At 42.3% G+C, this 22,190-nt stretch overlaps 1 protein-coding gene across 3 annotated transcripts; it reads right to left on the bottom strand.

Annotated features, from left to right (window-relative positions):
* Positions 1–210: 210 nt before the first annotated feature.
* On the bottom strand, positions 211–21,934 carry LOC121933075. Of its 3 annotated transcripts, none has more exons than XM_042472316.1 (7): positions 21,175–21,934; positions 19,864–19,930; positions 14,408–14,598; positions 13,669–13,772; positions 7,917–10,455; positions 4,901–5,109; positions 211–3,082 (listed from the first exon to the last, which is right to left on the bottom strand). In XM_042472316.1, exons 1-5 carry the CDS (start codon positions 21,323–21,325, stop codon positions 8,323–8,325), a joined length of 2,646 nt encoding a protein of 881 aa, XP_042328250.1. In that variant the 5' UTR covers positions 21,326–21,934; the 3' UTR covers positions 211–3,082; positions 4,901–5,109; positions 7,917–8,322. The 3 variants fall into 3 exon arrangements, with proteins under 3 accessions (XP_042328250.1, XP_042328251.1, XP_042328252.1); XM_042472317.1 differs by lacking the exon at positions 21,175–21,934 and adding an exon at positions 20,619–20,794; XM_042472318.1 differs by lacking the exon at positions 19,864–19,930 and having other exon boundaries at positions 21,175–21,267.
* Between the last annotated feature and the right edge of the window lie 256 nt (positions 21,935–22,190).

Here is a 22,190-nt window from a genome sequence, read left to right as displayed (position 1 = left end):
AGTGCCATATGGGATGGTGTGTGTGTTTGTGTGTATGTATGCATGCGTACATGTGCATTTGTATGGCTGCTTTGAGGGCCAAAAGGTTTAAACAGCTCAACTAAAAGTGTGTCCTCCCCCCTTCTCTGAACTCTATAGCCTTTAAAACGGAACATACTCTTAATGCATTTTTTGTTCATTTGGAAAAAGCTACTTCTAGATGGATTGAAGCAACGTTGTGACATATTTAATACACTCACTTCAAAGAATTGAACAGCACCCTCCAGTAGACATCGGCTAGTAGCAACCCTTTTGCACAAACTACTGTAGGCCAGAGTCTGATCTCTTATTTCTAGCTCCTACCAGTCAAGAGACCCATTTGAACAACATCAGTATGAAAGGCATACAGAAGCAATTTTCCTTCAGATTACATTAGATAACTACAAATCTAAATATTTGCAAGGAGGCTACAGTTAGAAGTGTTGTAATACTCACAATTATAGTTAGGTAGGTTGTAGGATTTCAGATCAGAGGGGGGTGCAGGGAAGAAACACTGGGTGTAAAAGTATCCCATTTATTAAATTCATAAGGACACAAGTGTCCTTTAATATTTGAGCCATTCAGTATTTTGATTTCAGGTATGAACATTTTATCAAACCTGAAATTGGAATGCAATTTCCTTTGTTTCACTTCTATTGTTGACTGTGGCCAGTGGATCCTTTGCTGCAGGAGCAGAGAATTCACTCTGGGTTTAACCACCTCTCCTGTGGGCACTCTGTGTGGAACTGAAGCTTTGCCTCACCAAGGCAGAGCTCCCCAAACAGGAGCTCCTGAAGCACTCGTAAAACCCAGAATGGATTTTCCACATATCCATCAGCCACTCTCATCATACAGCCACTGATTTTTTTAAAATCAAATTTGTTTGGAATAGTTGAGCTTGCTCACAAAAAGGAATGCTTCTACATGGGTCGCTGAGTGAGTGGGTGGATGGAAAAGCTAGGCAGCCAAGAGAATGTAGGAGGGAGGGAAGGACTTACTTTTGTCAAGGCAAGAATTTTTATTTGCATGTTTGTGTGCTGCGGACTGACATGACAAGTGATGGGCATCCAGGCATCAGGTTTGTAGCATTCACTCATCTGGAAAACCACTCCTGTTGCCAGATGGGTATCCTTAAAGGCCAGAAGGCTGCTGCTGGGGAGGGAAAGCAACAAGCAGCTGGCATGTGCTGCCCAATCCATTTGCAGCAGGTTGTGGCATCTGTCCCCCCCCCATCAACTCCTCTCTGGGTGGTTCATGAGCAGCTTGTGTGTCCTTATGGTTCAAGATGCTTCCTTGAGTCTCTTTATGGTGTTTGAAAAGAAGCTTGCTCTCTTCTGCTTGTGCATGCGTGTGTGTGCGTGGGCGTGTGTCAACAAAGCAACTGTGCCAATGCTGTTTACACAGATTCAGACATGAAATGCTAGTCTGCCTAATGTTACCATATGCCTTATGTGTGTTTTTTTGGGCGTTCATTAAAAGCATAACAAAAATGAGATCAGCGTTGTCCTGTGCCCACCAATTTGTTCATTCACAGGCAAGCATGTATATCCTCACCTTGCCATGTGATGGAGGGTTGTTGTTTTTAATTGTCTTCTGGAGCATTTCAAAATTTCACAAAGAGGTAAGATGAATGGGGGCTGATACAGCTGGCTAAGAGTAAACTCCTTTGCAAACTGTGAAATAGGACAAAAAAATTAATAATATGACAATGCACCATCCCTGCTTGTGAAGAAAGACTCAAATGTATTTGGGAGTTTTGGTTTAGAGAAAGAACTGCTGAAAAGAAGAGAGATATACAATTATTGGTGAAAGGATGAGAAAGACATCCTTTTCTTAATTAAAATGTCACTGTTTCTAGGGCTGCGTCCTAGGATCTAGAATAAATCTGCAGTTTCAAAAGATTGAATATTTGGTTCCAGCAGGGACTTAAGTCTACATTTTTTTTGCAAGCCCCAATGATACCTAGAAATTTTGTTTTTGAAAACACAGTTTTTGAAACACAGCCTGGCCATTAATAAAACAGCAAGCTTTGCAAAACAATTAATGCAAATGTATTTCCAATGATCCCATAAGCCCAAACTGCATTAGCGAAGCAGCTAGGAAAAGAATCTAAGACGAACTGTTCCTTATTTTTGCTTGTTTGCTTGCCCCCTGCTTCCCTCCTTTCTCATGGAGGGGAGTTCTCACTCCAAAACACAGGAGACTGGTCAGAGCCTTAACATGAAATGGTCTGATAGATCATCACTCTCCGTGATTTACCTTACTTACAGCAGCTCATGCCCTAACAGCAGAATGTGTTACAGGAGTAATACTGACTGAGATGCATAAATGAATCATGCATCTGCTTTTTATTCTTGCAGGATTTCTGAATGGGGAAATCATGTCTCTTGATGGGAAGGAGGAAAGTGGGAGGGAACTTTCTCAGCCCTATGATGAGCATTATGTGTTGGTCTAAATAACTAAAAAGTCACAAGATGCCATCAAAGCAACTTCAACCATGCAAGGGCTACACAGTCATCTCATGTGACTCTTCTCACTTCAGAATCTGCATGGATGGGTGTATATGAAAGACAGCTTCTCTAAAAGAGCTCATACGTCCAAATCTCTTTGTCTGGAAAGCTGCCTTCCTGTAAAATAAACACTCTTGTTGAGGGAGATTTTTTAAAGGGTTGGTAAAACACATGTCTCTAGGTATTCCTAACACAGCCAGAACCTTAGGGAAGAGGAAGCTGAGTGAACAGGAAGACAAAAAGCCCCCCCAAAGTGGTGGCAGATTGGGGAGAGGAGGGAGAATTGTAAGTGCTAGTGGTTGAGTAGGGAGTCAAAGCACGTGAACATTAGAAAATGCCTTTTGTCCCACAAAAGATTATTCTTCAGACTGCTACAAAGCCAAGGAGGAATGTTCCTGATGGTAGTGGTGATCTTGATAGTAGGCTTTTGGCAGGCAGGAGGCTGCTGCTCTCCCAAGATTCTTTAGGGAAAGGGGGTGAGTCTTCATTCAATACCCAGCTCTTTTAGCTTCAGGTGGATGCAGTGGAGATACTGAGCATCTGGATAGCCATTTCTGCAAGCAAAAGGCACATCAGAAGCAAAAATGAAGGAACCTAGAACCAGAGAACTGGTTCCAAGTAGTCCCTATTATCACATAAAGGATCCAGTGCTTAGCATGTTATTTATTAAAGTAATATGTTACTTATTATTTTGAAAGTGACATTACTAAATACATCAGTTTATTATTTTTAAAATAATAATAAAGTTCATCTAAAACCAGGGTTTTAGAATAATTACATGTCACTTTTTAAATCAGAGTGTTTACTATTAAATGGTTCAGGTGTATGTACATCTTTGTTCAAGGAGCCAAGGGAATAAACTTTTATGATGTGTATTTAGTGAAATGGAACATTTGGAAATATGCCATGCTCACAGAACAGGCTTTTGTTTACTCCAGTCAATCAATCAATCTGTGTGCATGCACACACACATAGCACATACTGCAAATTGTTTACAGATAAAGTGAATTATGGCAACGTTTCATAATTTAGTCTGGAGTGTAGTTGGACAGAAGCCTGTACCCCCACTCATGCTACACACACACACAACATCTTGCTCACTTCCATTCCTGACTAGTGAGACTTCAGCCGGGAGCACTTATCAACCATAGCTTTATAGACACAAAAGTCAGGAACCTTTCCAGGTGTTTGTTATTTTTATTTCATTTTTCTTATAAAATGTACAATTCAATTTTCTCCATCCACAAATTATTTAATTTTATGATCTAATATTCATTTTTACATTATTTATCTCTAATTAAATCATTTTAACTCTAAAGTGTATTTAATTCTGTCCCCGCCCCCCCACCAGCCATCTCAAGCAGTGGAGTAAGCAGGGCAGAATCTGGATGGTGAATGGAGACATGACTGGTAACGTTTTGTGTCTGACAAGCCACAGAAACCAGGCTTGAATCTGTATGATCCTTTTGTAAAGGGTAAAACAACTATCACAACAGGATAAGTACCTTCCTGAAGGGAAGGAGGTCCAGAGAACACCAATTCGGAAGAGGGGAGAAGAAAAAAGGAATGGATGGGACTGAAGAATAGAAGGAATCCAACCTGGCTTCTATGTGCTTTAGGGCTTTAATGTTGCCCACCACTTTTTAAATAAAACAGGGAGGAAGGAAGTAAACACACAATCCATCCAGTTAAGGAAAAATCTATTTAGTGTAATTTTGAATAATAATAAGTTGATTAAAAATACTTTACTTTTTCCAACAAAACTTGTGTGGTACAGTGGTGTCCCTGGCTGGGGTGTCATCCGGTGCAGAGAGATGGGGCTTCTTGGGGAGGGGCTTCTGGGGCGAGGCCAAAAGGGCACTCCCTTATCTCACTGGCATGGCATGTAGAATTGCAACACAGTAGCAAGATAAGGGGTCCGCTCAGCCCTTGCAGCAGCCCTCTGGCCTTCTTGTCCTGTGTGGCCATGGCTGCAACAGCCCATCCCTCCACCCTTCCAAGTCCCGCATGGCCTTGGCTGCTCATGGAACGGAATGCAGCCACCCGCTTGCCCCTCAGATGTACTACCCCACCAGGTGACACCCTTCTCTGGGGTTTCACCCAGTGCAGTCCGCACCACTGCAGTCCCCCAGTGATGCCATTGGTGTGGTAGCAACAGCAGGTCCCCTTTTTCCTTTACCCCTTATCTTTTTTTACTGGCAGTCTGAGTAGGCCAGTAGCTGGAAAAATGTAACTGTGCCCTCTTTCTTTTTTCCAATCTTAGGAATGAGAATGGCACGGGCTCATAGATGTAATTGTAGCTTCCAGCATTCCTCACCATTGGCTTTGCTGGCTGGGAGACTCCAATGCTAGAAAGATCTTGGAACACATACCTGGACTTGCCCCCCTCCATGGAGGTCTTGTGGGGAAGGGGTCCCCATATCACCTTCTCCTCTGAGCCACAGGTCTGGATTTGGAATGTCAGGCCACGTTCAAATGCCTTGTGCAGGCGTAACATCAATCGCTGTCCCTCTGGGTTGTCTGGGAGGAAGGCCTCAAAGCGGCCTCCTTGGTACAGATGCCCAGGACGAGGATGTCTGGCCTTTGAGGAGAAAAAGAAAGTGGGAGGCTTAATATTGGAATGGGAAACATTACCTGGGTTTCTGGAAAAAAGAGCCAGTGGCTGGGCTAGGATGGAAACAAGCAGATAGAGTGGAATGGAAACTCCAGAAAGCTGAGTTAACCTAATCCCAATAAATTCAAATCCAAGGGTCAAAAGAAACACTTTAAAACAGATAGTATGCAGGTATATTTAATTGCTCTAACCATTCTTATTTCGGCTGCTATTATTAGGTAGCAGGGAATTATGAACCAGGTGAGAGGGAACAGAGAACAACAGAGAGAGGGAACGCAGGAGGGGTGGAGTTGAAACATTTCTACTAAACAGAACATCAACATTCTGCAAGAAGCATATTCTGAATTCTGCAACCTTTGGCAAATAATTGTGTAAATAAAGCAGATGTCTATATGGCAAAATTATTTCTATATATTCTAATTACTGGAAGGAAGAAAAGTATGCAGCTCTCAAAAGCCCCAGGGAGTAATGCTCCTTTTGGTTTCTGGTGATTTTCATAGCTATTTCTTACAGAGTATCTTTGTAGGCTGGAAATCTGAACTACAAAATACAAACAAACCTATGCTAGGACAAAGTACAGCTGCTATGGGGATGGACACAGAGCTGGATAGAGGAATAAAGCCATATGCAATTATCACAAAAAGCTCTGCCCCTGCCCTGCCTTCAGAGCTTTTTTCACAGGGTTGGAAGCATGGAGCCTGTAAGCTGCAGACTAACCACAAGGGTATTTTCATGCCTTCATTCGACTCACCCAGCAACAACCAAAAAACACCCTCCTGCATATCTTTTGTTTTTTGAAATAACTTGTATCTCAAAAAAAGAAGCTGGGAAGAGAAGCTGTTTTTAAAAAGCAACAACTAAGCACAAGTGACCATCTGATAATTTCCTACTTCGTCTGGCGGGCCTTGTGTAGACCAAAGCCTACTTCCACTGCAGCATAGAGTCAGTGAAAAATAAGGTAAAAAGTGATGGATATAGGATACCTGAAATTTTTGTAAAAATAGAGCTGTAACATTCAACATCTGAGAATCTCCATTTTATCCCTTTATAACTATATGGGACTCATCCAAACACTAAAGGCATCTTAAACACCCATCTCAGTCCAGCATCATAGCACCACATTCGATGCACTTCTTACAAGACACCAGAGGTACTGAGAAAGTTCTAAGGGCTAGCATAGCTAAAAGACTATGCTGATGAACTATCCTCAAACGATGTCTCCCAAATCAACTATGCAAATGTTGTTCTTAGTGATGCAGTTGCAACAGCAGACAAAAAAGAATTGATTAGTTTTGGTAGGGGTTTTGGCTGCAGTACTGGCATTTAACTACAGCACCACCAGGGCTCCTCATTGGTTGGAGTCTTCGAATGGAATTTGGAAAATCCAGGCGCTTGTCCTCACTGAATCTGACCCATCCAAACAGGGTTGTTGTAAGGATACTGGTGGGAGGGGGAAAGTTATGTATGCCATTTGAAGCTCATAAGAAGAAAAGCAGGATAAAATTTTTCTATTTCCTATTTTTGTTGTGCTGTTGTTTTTTTCTAATGGTGTATGTTTTTAACTGGTTTTAATTTTTTTATACTTTAATCACTATTTAATTTTTATATTTTGTGAATTTTAATTATTGCTGCCTTCAGTCCTAAACAGAAAAAGGGTGAGAAATAGAAATAACAGTAGTAGCAGCAGGAGAATTAGAGGACCTTGTTCATTACATATTGCATTGCCCACTATATAGTGAACCAAGGAAACGATTTATGACACCCATAATTTAAACTAGTCCTTGCCAGAGCCCATAAAAAGCGGTTTTCTACTTTTTAGTGGATATGGTCAAATATGTGACTGGGCAAGCAGCTTTGTATGCTCTAACAGCCAAAAAAATCAGAAATATATAGCAGAGATGACCATAAGTTATAATGGTGACCACACACACACACACACACACACACAATTTTCAATTTTAATTGCTAAATTTTGCAAATTGTAAATTGTAGTATAATCATACAATTGTTTTTTGTGGGTTTTTCGGGCTATGTGGCCATGTTCTAGCAGAGTTTCTTTCTGACGTTTCTCCAACATCTGTGGCTGGCATCTTCAGAGAATGCTTTGCCTGGAAAAATTGGATGTATATATACTGTGCGAGCCTGGGAATGCAGGAGTGATTTGCATACAGATGCTGGAGAAACGTCAGAAAGAAACTCTGCTAGAACATGGCCACATAGCCCGAAAAACCCACAAAAAACTATGGATGCCAGCCATGAAAGCCTTCAACTTTAAATCATACAATTGATGTTAAATATATATGTGTTTTGTTCTTATTGTAGCATTGTTTTATGCAACGACCATTGGGCAAAAGCAATAAAAATTGACTTGACTTGAAGTAACTAGGGTTGCCAGGTTGAATACAGGATACTGCTCTTATATCTTTAATAGTTAACAGATCTGAAACAGGATTGTGTTGCGTAAAGTTCCACCAGGCAGAATTATACAATGTCTCCTTCAACCCCACAAACCTACTGTACTTTTTAGCTATTCATTTTTGACCTGGCAATTGTAGGGTGGTGGGAGCGGCAGAAAAGCATCCAGCTATGTTCCTACAGCCAAAGCCACAGCACTGTTAGTGATAAAAGCAACAAAGTAAATAATATATTGACAATATATACAATTAAGGTGAAGCAGCATAATTAAAAGCCATCACCGAATTACCAAAGAATTCCTGGCTGCAAACCTATGATGTACAGGATGGAGTTTAAGGAGCAGACAAACAGGCACTTACTTGCTGCACCCCATCAGGAATGTCATACATTAGTTTCAGCGTCGGGTATCGGTAATACCCAGGGAGACTCTGTGACAAGGTGGCAGCTGTAAATGTTCCAGGGATGGCAGATGTGGCACAGTCATCAGGTGGTGAAATTTTCCCTGTTGACAATCGTGTCCTGGAAAGGGTATGATTGCAGGGAGATTGATAGGCGGTACTGTGGGAACTTTGGCACAACTCACACTCTCCAACCTTGGATTCCCTCCCTGGGGTGGCAGCTCTTAGCTCCACATCTGAGGCAACTCCTTCCCCAGCTGGTGGAGTGCGCCTGCCCACTCTTTGTGATGGTGTGTAGTCAGAAGTCTCTTGTGACAGAACAGGCAAAGACTGTGAGGTCCTCTCAGCTGCGTGGCTGCTTTCCTCCCTACTGCAGCTTTTTTGCAAAATGGAACTTGTCTGGCAATCCTGGTCTGACCTCTGCAACAGTTTTTCTGGGACAGCCTTGTTTGCTGACATCTGGGGTTTTGTCAAGGCACTTGGTTTGCCACATTTTCCAGCCACTTGGGAAATCATGCACCAATTGAAGATGGGCACCCTTGGCATCTAGCAATTTCTCAGCCTGGGAGGACAACTTCTCTCTAGTAAGTCTGCTTGACCAAGGCAGGCTCTCTGACAGGCTGGCTCTGCAGCTTTCCTTCAGCTGCTGGGGGATCTCCTGGATCTCATCCTGACTCTTCCCATGCTGTGCATCATGCGAATGGAGCCTTTTGGTTAAGGAAGCCATCCTCTGATCTGAGAAGAAGCGAAATGCTTCCTGAATCTGCAGCCTCACTTCACGAGGATAGGCAAGACCCAGCCTGTACCTGTCTTGGCTGATGAGAACTTGATCATGGCAATATTTCAGGTAGTTACACAGATCAGTCAGAGACTTGTCTTCAGGTCCGTCCAAGGCTAGCTCAGAGTAACTGAAGCTGTCCCAGATGAAGTCAGGATGCTTTGCAGGGTTCTCGGCTTTTGTCATGTCCAAAGGGTCCCCATCATCCTTTTGAACTGTAATTGAAGTATTCTGAGACTCCCTGTCCCACTCTTTCTTCACCTCGGACATGCCTTCCTTGCTGATCTCCCTCTGTGAAGCATGGTGGCTATGTTCTTGGACCTCCTGTTTCATGTGGTCCAATCTGACTGTGGCCACTTCCTGTGGCTCAGCTGTGAAGCTGCTGCTGTTCAGTGGCTTTTGTAAACTGTTGGATCTTCTGATCAAGGGCCTTGGTTCTGACATTTTGTGGTCTACACATCCTGTACTGTCAGGTTCAAGGTTCAAGGATCTGAAGGCACTGGAAGCAACATGGGGAGATGAAGGCCTCTCAAGACCAAATGTTCTGAAGCCCTCAGTACCTGACACAGTGCTTCCAGACATGGGAAGCAATAAATCTCCCTTCATCCTTTTTGATAGTTTCTGAAACTGCATGGGTTGCTCAACCTGGATTTCTGATTTAGTATCATCAGCAGCCAAGAACTGCAGTTCACTTTCTGGGACCTGGAAATCAACTCTTTGAGGGAAGTCTCCAGGGGGTTTTTCTACCAGCAGGGCATCCTGATTTGAAAGGGAGGTGAATTTGGCAGCCTGTTTGTGCTCACTTTTGTCACTGAATGTTGGTGAGCTCAGTTTGCTTGGGACAGATTCTGCAGGAGATTCTAACTGGGCTGGCACAACACTTTGCCTATGAATCAGTGGCACGTTTGATGTTTGGGGGGCACTGGGCTTCTGATGATCCTGCACTAATCTCCTTGTATTGGTAAAATCTTGGACATGCAGTTTTGCTTGAGAAACATTTATTGAATTCCCAACAAGATAGAAATACTCATGATCTTCATGACACAACAGCATTGGCCAGAGTTTCTGCAGCTCCTCCAGAAGTCCTGTGCCACCTTCCACTCCCAATTCTTTCTTACTGATCTTCTCTTTGCGCAGTGTGCCCTCCAGTTGCTGAGAAAGCTGAGAGATGGCCAAATGAGCAGACATAAGCGCACTCACACCTCCAGCCTCACTGGATGATGCTTGAAGATACAAAGTGGTGACACCATCACTGCTGACATCTACCACATCCACCTTATGCTGGCCCAAAACATGGTTGACTTCCTCACAACAAAATGCCTGCATATAAAGGTAAACATCAGAGTCTATCACCAAAGAGAAATCCTCCATTGGCTCTACATGGCTCTCCCCAAAGGTTTGGTCAGGTAATAAGTTCTCATTAATCTTTTTCTTCTCTCTTTGTGTCTCCTTCTTGTGTGAGGCACCATCTCCTGATGTCTTGCCTGAAGATCTCTCCCTACTTGTTACAGAGAGACTTTTGCTTTGCTTTTTCTTGAGACACTTTAGCAGTTCAGAACTGAAGGCCTGCAATACTGTGAAGGACCCTTTCACAGAGCAGGTCATCTCCTGGGAGTCAAAGCTGAAGTATACATCTTTGTATTGTTTCTGGAGATGGCAGAGGATATCTTTCCCATTGGGGAAGCCTCCATAGTCAATCTTCATGTGGACACATACAAAGATCTGAGAAAACAGAGTTAGAGCTTTGTCAGACACATCCAGAATGGAACCTTGCTCAGGAACACAAAGCACTGCCTACTGAAACATCCATAAATATGTTTTGCCAAAGGAAGCCTAAGTAGATGGTATGGGGATAGCAATATCCTATTACATTCATATATAAATTTGGGGGTATCAGGGAATATCAGATTTGTACATTAAAAGAGGTGAAAGGCTGAGGGATTTTTCCTGCTGCACTCCTTCCCCCATTGGTTTGCGACCAGAATTTGGCAGTAACACATTACAAAATGGGTCACTTATAATCAGTTTCTTTTTACATTAACAAAGATACAATAGTTATATGAGAACTGTAACTTGTCAAGGAATGTACGTATTAACTTATTTATTCACACGTGGAAGAACGAAGAGTTGCAAAAGACTTTTCCTCAATGGGGAAGTTTATGAGGGTTTTTTTTGTGCTTTTTTTGATCCTTTACATGGATAGTAATGTTCTGCACAAAAAAAACGTATTTTACCCAAATGGCACTGTTTTCCATGCAAAATTGTTGCTGTTTTACGCAAAAGCAATTTGGCGTGAAATTCTGTGCCGCTTTGTTCCTGCACCTAGCTTCAACAAGATGATGTCATCTTGGGTCTCTGGGAAATCTCTATGAGGCCCAAAAGGATGCCCTTTTCTTCCTGTGGGCAGCTGCAGGAACAGAGATGGCTGGGGTTGGCTTCACTGCATTCTCTTCCTGTCCTCCTTGGCCACTGAATGGATGTGAGGAGAGGTGCCCAGGCAGAAAACAGGAAAGTGGCTCAGGGAGGGAGTTGTGGCAGAGAGAGAAATTAAGCACCAATTAATTCCTCCACCTGCCACAACCAAAAGAGCACATACGCAGGGGTACATAAAAATGTAGGTGCATAGAAAAAAATATAGCAACAGAACATTTTCCAAACTGCATCTCTGCTTTCCAGATATTGCTGAACTACAACTCCCACCACCTTTGCCATTGGTGATATTTGTTAACTGCAGTCAACTTCAGCTTATGGTGACCCTGTCAAGGTGAGTTCTCCAAGTCACCCTATCATCAATAGGCCTGCTCAAGCCTTGCAGGCTCAGGGCCATGGCTTTCTTGATTAAATCTATCCATCTGTGCTTTTCATACTAGCTGGAGCTAATGAGAGTGGGAGTCAAAGAACATCTTGGGGAGGCACATGTTCCACAGTAATCATGTAAACAATTAGCCTTAGTAATTGTTTGAGTATTATCCTTTCTGAGACAATGCATGTATGAATAAAAAGCTCTTTATATATTACCTATTTAGTGTAAAATGTATTGTGTTCAGCATGTATTTCCAGCTCTGCTGAGTAACCCCCTAGAAATGTTATTGGTCTTTTTACAAAAGAATCCTTAAGCTAAGATCGAGCTCTATACCTGGCAGAAAATGCAAACACAGAACTTTTCTTTCAAATTGCATTTAAAGGGATGATCACCTATAATAATATAACCTCCGTGTAGAACCATTCTCTGTTAAGCCTAGATGAGTAGGATCCAATGGCCTGAATTCTATTGATCAATCCCAACTAGAGTAAATCTATTCAACCAACTGTTGAGAGATCAGTCAATGTGTAACCACTATGGGTTTGGCCCAAGAGATGGGGAAATCTTATAGAAAGGGTTGTACTTGCTGGTTGAGTTTGGTAGGGAGAGGCAGAGTGCAAGAGGAGCTTCAGGGTTAAGGAAGAGGCCCTTTTCACCTTGAATAAGGTAGTGGGATTTTGAGTTGCATATTTAGGAGGAAAACCAGAAGGGTAAATTCCCGATAGTGTAATTTCTACATTGCATTCTATTTTATATTTTTTTATTTAAGGCTTTGGTTTGCATATCAGGGTTGCTGTACAACTCAGCAGCACAGGCAGAAGAATCCTGCAGTCTAGGTCTGCACTGGTTCTTCATTGGATCTTTGAATTTTGGAGACAGTACACATGCGTCTAGTTCGATGTACACTAGAACTTAAAATGTGATTGCGTTTGCAATATTCAATTAGAGTTGGCCCCACAGAAACCAAAGAGAGGTACACCAGCTTACAGGTAAATCTCATTGATTCAATGGGTCAGCTCTAGCTGAGACTTACAATAGAATTCAGGCCAGTGGTAGTTGTTTATCAACACTGAACATCCTTTCTTCATGTGCTTTGATGGCCTCCAAGTGACAAGTATTTTTGATAATGTAGACAATATACTTTTGAAATTGGTATTTTGTTGCCACTCTGTGGCTACAGGTGCTTATAGCAATCTCTTGCATTCCAAATTATTTACTCTATGGCCCGAGACAGACGGGCAGGAAGCGCCGTCCTCAGGCCAAAATTAGGGTTCGGGAGCGTGCAGCAACCTCACGCTCCCAAAACCCAATACAGAGCGATGCTGACATCATGGCAGCCTCTGGTCCACACAGAGGCCACCATGATGACGCAAGCGCAGTTCCGCACCTGCATGTTGGGGCACTGCACTTGCGTCATTGTCATGACACAGTGTGCCAATCGCGCGTTGATTGCAGCGCACACATGTGCCCCAAAACCCCACTTTTAGCAGATTCTTTTTGAGGCGGAGGGAGCCCACGCAGTTTGGTTGCTGCAGGCTCCCTCCGGAGGGAAAATGGGCGGCTCCAGACCGCGGTCTGTCGAGCCCCAAAGTTACTCAGACTATCATCAATCCCATTTTAGCTGATAGTAGACTAATGGAGGGTTGCTTATAGGAAGCTACCCTATTCAAAACATGTTCAAGACCTACAGAGTTTTATCCCGGGTCTATTCACATCAGTTATTCACACTGCTCCTGATACAAATATCTTTTTAAAATTTGGGGGGGGGGTAATCGATTATCCCAGATTAAGGGTTTTTTGGGCAAACCCCCCCCAATGTAATTAGGTGCATTCGGGATGCATGTGAATAATGGTGATTCATCCTGGATTCATCCTAGATTACCATCTGGATAACCCCTAAAATTTAGGTCAAATTGGCTGCTCCCGATGACAACAAAGCCACCAGGCACTGCTGGAGCTGTGACTCTCTGTTTTAAAAAAAGATTAGGGAGTCTGGAAGGGACCTTGGGTCTACAGAGAAGGCTTTTGGGGGCTGCATGTAACGTCTAGGTCACATTGTTCTCACTTCAGATGTATAAGCAATGCCACATCAAGTTTTCCCCACTCTCACAGCATGTCATTTAGCCCATTACCTCATTGGGGTTCAGTTCAGCTGGGTATGCAGTCACTTCCAAAGGGTACTTTTTCCCATTGACAGACAAGATATGCTCTTTGGCCTTCAGTACCCGCTGAGCCACTGAATGGAGAAAAATGACAATCAAATGGAGCCAGCAGGAAACCTCTCTCTAAAAAACCTGGGAGCAGAACAAAACCTCATCACCATTTTCTTTCCACAAATTTCTGTTCCTGCCTCTTGGAATATGAATTCTCATTCCAATTCTCAATGATGTTCCCCAAAGTCTTCCGTGCAAAATGCACATTTCAAAATTCTTATTGTAAAATGCTTTTTAAAATCAAGATCAGTGTTTTCATCTTGTTTTTAGTTATACTATTATTTAATTATTTTTAAACTTCTATATGAACAATGTTTTAATTGTATCTTCTTGTTTTTTAAATGCTGTCAGTTGCTTTGGGTCTTGCATAAGGAGAAAGGTGGGATATAACTCAAATAAATAATTAAATACACTCCTTGACCTTTTGTGTCTTTTTCTTCATTTCTGGAAGCAAATTGCTTGGGTTTGAAGAGCATTTGGCAATTTATGATTAGCAACTAAATCCATTTCTCAAAAACCAAAGTATAAATACATTCCACTGAAAGTTATCCTCTCTCTCTAGGCCTTTGTTATCCTTCCCTGCCCTCCCTCCCAACTGCAGAAACACATCAGAAAAAAAAATCATTACAGCAAATAATTTTGCTACTTGTCTAATCACCTGTTGCATCTTCAAAAGTGATCATAGCACAGTCTGGAGACTCTGGTGCAAATTCAATGTTGGCAATTTCTCCTCCGCCATTGCGTGTTCTCAGAAAATGAATCATCAACTTGTCGACCACCCGCTCCAGTGGCAAACTGGCAGGGTATCCACGGACACAAACAGCACAGCAGGTGGACATGCTGTCAAATCTGGAAAGGAAACATATGCGTGAGTGGAAAGTTTAGCATGTTTTCCACACATTAGCTCCTTACACCAGGCATGCTACTACAGAAAGAGGTTCTACCTCTGCTATATATGTGAACAACACATTGTCTAGGCCTTACTCTCATGTACACAAACCTCAGCCTAACAGACTCTTCTGGTTGGCACTGTTGGCCAAACAAAGCTGAGAAATGTTCCCTTTTTGGACTTCAGCTTCTAAAAAACCCAGTTGCACTGGCTGAGGGATTCAGGGAGTTGAAGTCCAAAAAAGTAACATTTTCAACCTCTGATTCATTTTTTAAAACGTAATCTTGGTATATAGGTTGTGAGAAGAAGTATTTTTAAAACTTCCAGCAAGTTTGGCACCTTTGGTTTCAATTGAGGCACACAGCCACCTGTGGGACACATTGCTGCAAATACTTTGAAGATACAGTACTTTGGTTGAGCATGGCTGTGGGGCCAGAGAGCAAAAAGGGTTTTTTTTCCCCCTGAATGCAATAAGTTATGTAGGGAAGTGTAAGTTTCTGCACCATTTTTTCTGACTAGCCATGTCCTAAAAATTCTATTTCTCTCAGATTGAAATACAGGGGGATGCAGTCACTTGACAGTGACTGATGCTGAAATGTTGGGATAACATATCTAACTATGTATTAACTGAATTTTAATTGATTTTGCTACTGGTTTAAGGTTGGGATAACATATCTCTGTATAAACTGAATTTTAATTGATTTTGCTACTAACTGAACTCTTTTATTCATTCATTCATTCATTCATTTTGTTATTAAATTACAGATTTGAATTAGTTATATTAATAAATACATTTGTCAAGGGACATTTGCCTCTTGGTCTTGACATACACATTCCAGCTCCAATTCAAATGTCATGGAAGCTCTGGAAAGAGTCACTGCTGGGAAATAATATATATTCAAATCTTTACTGTAGGAGAGGTTATATTTCTCAGGTCCCTTCTCAATGTTTTTTTTTTCCTTTCCAAATAAAATTTCCAGGTTTGATTCGAGAAGCCATCCAGGAGAAATTCACCTCCCTCTCCCTCAGTCACCCCCTGCCCACATTTCTCCTCTGACCAGGTCTTGACAGCATCAGCTAGTCTCATTAGTCTCAGAGGAGGCAAACAAATGAACCCCATGAGCTTAGCCAGCCAGCCTTGTCTACTGGGCTGACTCCCACATGAATAATGCAGCATTTGAAGGTCCTGCCCTGCTTAAATGTGGGTGAGGAGCCATGCGGTCAAATCCCTCAAAAGCCTTCTGGCCCCAGCACAGGTGCAAGGAATGAGCCTCCACTCTTGAATTATTCACTAGACAGCAAATTAACATGCAGAGAGGAATTTTGTGCATGCTATAAATATTCATGATGCCTTCGGGCTTTTTTTTTTTTAAACACTCATTATGCCTAAGTAAAATGCAGTGGAAGGGAGACAGAAAGGGGGACATGAGCGCACACTGCTCTGGGATGGCGAGGTCAAGTGAATAGGAAGGAGGGACTAATTGATTGATTATGGAATGATAAAAATCAATAAATGTTTTTCTGGAAGGATTGGATTGACCAGGCTTCATCTTTTGGTTATGTCTCCAGAACTCTCTTCTGAATTTTGGAAACACATTCCTGGGGAAGAATAGCTAAAAGCTTCTGAGACAGTCTCATCAGCATAAGACCACGATGCCATCATTCATCATGGCTATGCTTCAGCTTCACACAATTTGACTGTTGAATTCCTCACTGCGTTGTTGGGTGGTAGCCAGCCTCTTAAAAACAGCAATTGCAATGTAAGTTCTCTAAATGGGGAGGGGCACAATGAAGATAGATTGTAGCACAGACTATGAACTACGAATATCAAACATTAAGGTAAAGCTAAAGTACACTAAAATAAATCATCATGCCAAAGTAAAACCTAAAGAACCCCTGTAGACTATGTAAAGACTAGATTTGTACAATTAAGCTTAATAGGCTAGGAGCCAGAAGAACTCTGTACCAAAATCAGGGATGTTGTCAGGGAAGGCACTGGCCTGTTACATACTGCCAAAATAAAGCTGCTTCGAGTCTCTTTGGAGGTATGCTATTTAAATGATGCATGCATCCTAAGAATCCTGAAGCTTCACCAAAAGCTGCACTCCGGTGCTTAGGAATTGAGTGTGGCTTTGGTGCGACCTTCGGACCCTTAGGATGCATGCATCATTTAAATAGCATACCTCCAAAGAGACCCGAAGCAGCTTTATTTTGGCAGTCTATAACAGGCCACTATCTGCAACCAAAAAGAATGGATGATAAATTAAGTTCTTTGAACATTTAAGGAAAGTTGAGAAGCAAAAGTAGAAGGTAATAGAAATAGGGTCAGAATCCCCGGCCTAACTAATCAGTGACTTGTGCATAAGGCTAAACAGAACTATTATAACAGTCAATGGAATGAAATAGAAGACCATTTTTAAAAAAGCAGAACAAGAGACCTCTTTCACAAGAGTCAAGAAATCAAAGGGAAATCCAAACCAAAGGTTGGGATACTATATGGTTTAACAGGAGAACATACTCTTATGATCAAGGGGAAAAGACAACGGAAGTAATAAAATTAAGAACTATATAAAAATAGATACTAGGATGCCAGATCCATTCAAGAAAGAACCTTTTGTTTATGAACCACAATTTTAGTAAGTGAAGTTGTAGCCACTCTCAAAGCACTTGGGATAAATAATCAGGAACAAATGTCATACTCATAAACTATTGCAAGATACAAAGACAGAATCCATTCAAATTCTAAGTAAAACCGGCCAACAAATATGAAAAACAAAACCATGGCCCACAGACTCATAACAATATACATTCCAAAAAACCCACAAAAAATATGAACCCTTTTTATTATCTTAATGCTGTGAAACATTATTTTATGTATCAGCAAGCTTGAGCAATCTATAGTTTATAAAATCCTTGGTTTTGTAGATTATGAAAAACTATGGATCACTCTTAAGGAAATTAATATATCACAACATTTGATTATCACCTATACACAGAACAAGAGGTCATCATTAGGGCAGAATATGGAGAAATAGAATGGTTTCCACCTGGAAAGGGGGTTAGTCAAGGCTGCCTTGTATCACCCTATCTGTTTAACTTGTGTGCTGAATGTATCATACATAAAGCTGGACTAGACTGAAGAAGGAGCTGTGAAAACTGGAGGAAGAAACATCAAAAAGTAATGCAGATGACACTTTCCTATTAGCAGAAAATAGGCAAGACTTAGAACGACTACTGAGAAAAGTCAAGGAAGGAAGCGCAAAGGCAGCCTTATAACTGAACATTAAAAAATAAATAAAAATGATGATCACAGATGATTTACACAATTTTAAAGTGGATAATGAAGACAACAAAAGAGTCAAAAACTTCCTATACATTGGCTTAGTCATAAATCAAAATGGAGACCATAGTCAAGAAAATCAGAAGAGTAGAATCTGGAAGGGTAACTATAATAATAATAATAATAATAATAATTTGTTTTATTTATATACCGCTATTCCAAAGATCATAGCGGTGAACAGCAAGTAAGCTAATTAGCAAGTAAGCTAATTTGCCCCCAACAGTCTGGGTATTCATTTTAGTGACCTCGGAAGGATGCAAGCCTGAGTCAAGCTTGGGCCCTTTTGCTGGTCTTGAACTCGCAACCTTGTGGTTTTGAGTGAATGGCTGCAGTACAGGCATTTAACCACTGTGCCACCAGGGCTCCAACTATGAAGGAATTACATAAGTTCCTGCACTATAGTTACATATCATCAACTATGAAAGAATCCATGCCATCTTGGCCCGGGACAGCTGGGCCCTTTGTAGCGTGGCAGCGACGCAACTAGGGTTAGAGACCACGCAACAATCTAACCCTAGCATGGACTGGCGGCGCTACAATGGCAGCGCCCCATGTAATGATATGCTGAAGATATCACTAATTACATATCCCAGAGTATCACCCTATTACTGCTCAGTTATGGATGGATTCAGCATGTGATTACATTGAGTCTAACTTTCCACACTTGGCAGATGTCTTAAATATCAAATAAGCTTCCAAAAAGGCCATATCAGTGAGCTTCTCTCCACGATTACAGTGGGCTCTTCTTATCTGTGGGGTTTGTGTTCTGGACTCCCCTATGGATGGAAAAAACTGCAGTCTTATGATATTTAATAGCAGCACACACACACATGCAGCCACTCTCCTGGGGTTGCATGCACATGTGGCCATTGAAATCAATGGAGCTTGCTGTCCATGGATGCTCAAATCCGCAGATGGCAAGTCTGTGGTTGGGGCAGATGCACTGTACCACTGGCTGAATTGCTATGACATCATAGCTGCATCCACACTGGAGAAATAACCCAGTTTGCCACCGCTTTAGGTGCCCTGGCTCAAGGCTATGGAATTCTGGGAGTTGGAGTCTGCTGTGTGGGCCCCACAACAAACTCCAACTCCCCAGAATTCTATAGCCTTGAACCAGGGTACTTAAAGCAGTGCCAAACTGGGTTATTTCTCCAGTGTGGATGCAGCCATAGTGTCAGCTGTTGTGATTTTTCAGACTACAGCTTCACGATTGCCAATTGTAGGATCCCATTTTCCTCAGATGAGGGGACGGATTATTTTAACAACATAAAATATGAACGGGTGGTGAAAGGCCAACCGGTTTCCATTAAAGAAACCTATTCTAGTTGCACATGCATGCTTCTTAACAACACGGCAGAAAACCCACGTTTTTTCCCAGCAGCAATGCTGTTTGAGAGTATTCTGGTGCTTATAATTTTATCCAGAGAAGTAACACTGCTCTGGAGCTTGGACATGTTGCTCTTTCTAGACTACAAGTCAGTATGGCTAATCGCCATGTTGCCTAAGGGATTGTGGGAAAATCACCACAGCCGGCATCTTGTTACCCAGTTATGATGTTGAAAGTTAGACTTAAGATTTTGTAACTGTTTCTTATGCACATTTACATTCATGGTACCATTGCCACTGTCATAAATGGCCCTGAAACCCATCTTAAAATCCAGCCTGCTGCATTGAGGGGTAGAGTTCTGTGGCTGTGGCAAGCAGAGCACTGAAGGATGATGCTCTGCTTGCCACATAGCCAGTGAACCATAGTGCCTCTAGAAGATGAGGATTTTTGCTTTTATTTTGCTGTGTGGCCAACATGGCTATCCCTGAATAAGCACTGGCTCAACTAAAGATTGCCTGGCAGACAAAGCAAAGCCTTGTCAGTAGTGGCACCCACCTGATAGAAATGTCTTCCAGTGAATTGCATGAAGACGTTGGTGACGATGGTCTTCTTTCCTGGAGGTCTGTGAAAATCACACCACTGTTTATTTTTCCTTTTCTTTTTTTACTTTACCTTTAATCTTCTGTGTCAAAACCGATTTCTTTTAAACGTGTGGTTTCCCTGACAGAATTCTTGATTTCTGGTGCTTTTTTTAAAAACTAGGACTCCTTTAAATACAGTGTAAATTATCCTAGGAGTTTATCGCACCAAAGAGATTGGGAGTTTATTCTGTTAATATCCCAGAAAAATCGCGTCATTACATGTAACAATTTCACATGACATCGCCCCAAAACCACCATTAAAGTGGTCACAAATAAGCATCAATGCGCATCTCTTTACTTCGGGGATTTCAGCGACAATTAATTTCTAATATCACTATATTTTCACAACTGCATGTGATAATCCTTTGTGCAATTACTTGCCGTTCGCACAATTACTCGCTTCATTTGCGGGATGCTTTCAATGCGCTTTAATCTCTCTTTAATGCCGAAATCAGCCTGAGTGTGATAAACTCCCAGCCTGGAGTAGTGGTTTGAGTGTTGGACTAGGACTCTGGAGACCAGGGTTCGATTCCACAAAACCCACCTTGGGCCAAAGTCACACACTCTCAGCCTCAGGGGAAAGCAATGGCAAACCTCCTCTGAACAAATCTCGCCAAGAAAACCCCAGGATTAAGGTCGCCGTGAGTCAGAAACGACTTGAAGGCCCACCACAGCCATGTGGATGATCCTTGCACTGTCTGCGGTGTCATTACAAAATCATATCAATATTTCCAGAACCAGGGGTCTTTCAGGGTTGTTGTTGTTGTTGTTTTCAGGGCTTCAAAGCTCTTGTCTTCCAATAACCCAGTTTTAATCCAGATGTTGGACAACTGGAACGTATAATTAATTATTATTAATATGTAGAGAGATCTTGCAGCACCTTTGAGGCTAACTGAAAGAAAGAAATTGGCAGCATGAGCTTTCCTAGACTTCGGTATATTTCCTCAGATGCATTTGGTATTATTATTATTATTATTATTATTATTATTATTTAGAGAGATCTGTTCTGGTGCCACAACAAACAATCATTCCCAGATTTCCAGAGCCTTGAGCCATGGCAGGTAAAAACAGTCTCAACCCGGATTATTTCTGCAGTGTGGATGCACGTTTGAGAACAGCAGACGATCAATGCGATCCTAAGGCTGGTGGCTGTGGGGGGAGGATGATCAAAAAAGGGGGGGGATCATTTGAGGGAAAGATAAAGGAGGGAGAAACAAGGACCTACCTGTGAAGAGTTTGCCCACAGCAACGAAAAGCAACACAAAAACGAAAGCGAAATAATAATCCTCCTCCTTTTCCCCCTCAGGACCGCCCTTTCTGCAAAAGGAACGGGCAGGAAAAAGGAAAGGGGAGGGGAGAGGGAGAGTGACAGGCATCCACACACGGCATAAATAACCCAGTTCTATAGCGCTTTAAGTGTCATGGCTCCCTGCTCTGGAATTCTGGGAACTGTAGTTTGTTGAGGCACCAGAGCTTCGCTAGGAAAGGCCGCGGGCAAGGATGGGGTCGTTTGTTTTCCTCTGTCCCCAAACTGTCTATAAAGCAGCGCTTCCTTTTTATTTGGGTTAAAATCTTGAGTTAGGAGCCTTTTCCAAGTGGCTTTTCACTCCCAGAAGAGGCCTATATGCCTTCATGCTGGCAAACTTCGCTCTCCGCATACATTTCAGGGCTATCATCTCCAGCTCCTGAGCATAATAAAAGTTCTACTTCATTTGTTATTTCTTGTATTGCCTACTACTGTGTTTTCACCTTCCTTGTTTATGTTTTGGGGGTTGTTTGTAAGGGCGGGTGACTATTGTTGTGTGTCTCTGGAAATAAAATGTATTTATTTATTTATTTATTTATTTGTGTTTATAAACAAGAGATTTGCAGCGCCTTCCTCCCCTAAAAAAGTGGGGAAGTGTCCGCCGTGGCACTGAAAGGCCCGGGTCTGACGCCCGGCTGAAGCCGGGAATAGAACCCGGGTCCTCCCAGGACGCACGCCGTCGCTTTCATCATTGCGCCACGGACCCTTTCCCCGAGAGTCTCTCCGCCTCTACTCGCTATACAAACCCTCCCAAGGCACCAACTGGCACCAATCAGCGCAGCGAGCCCCTTTGACGTCACGCGGCCGAGCTAAGCCCCGCCCCCAAGCGCTCTCGGATCATTCTACCTCGCCTCGCAAGGTCTCAGTGGCTGGAGCACGTGACTCCTCCTCGCTGACCTTCTTTCCCCCCTTCTTTCCACTCTAGATGGAACATT

The sequence above is a fragment of the Sceloporus undulatus genome, chromosome 6 (genome assembly GCF_019175285.1).
Source record: "Sceloporus undulatus isolate JIND9_A2432 ecotype Alabama chromosome 6, SceUnd_v1.1, whole genome shotgun sequence".
In the NCBI taxonomy this organism is placed as follows: domain Eukaryota; kingdom Metazoa; phylum Chordata; class Lepidosauria; order Squamata; family Phrynosomatidae; genus Sceloporus; species Sceloporus undulatus.
Note: the sequence above shows the minus strand (reverse complement) of the source record. Positions and strands in the feature narration are given on the sequence as shown.

Bases quoted from the DNA above. Each gene is read 5' to 3' on its own strand.
- LOC121933075 (XM_042472316.1), bottom strand. From the start codon at position 21,325: ATGCCTGTCACTCTCCCTCTCCCCTCCCCTTTCCTTTTTCCTGCCCGT. The intron at 19,931-21,174 runs GTAGGTCCTTGT...TGATTTTCACAG, and splicing joins TGTGGGCAAACTCTTCACAG to ACCTCCAGGAAAGAAGACCA. The intron at 14,599-19,863 runs GTGGGTGCCACT...TTTCCTTTCCAG, and splicing joins CTGGAAGACATTTCTATCAG to ATTTGACAGCATGTCCACCT.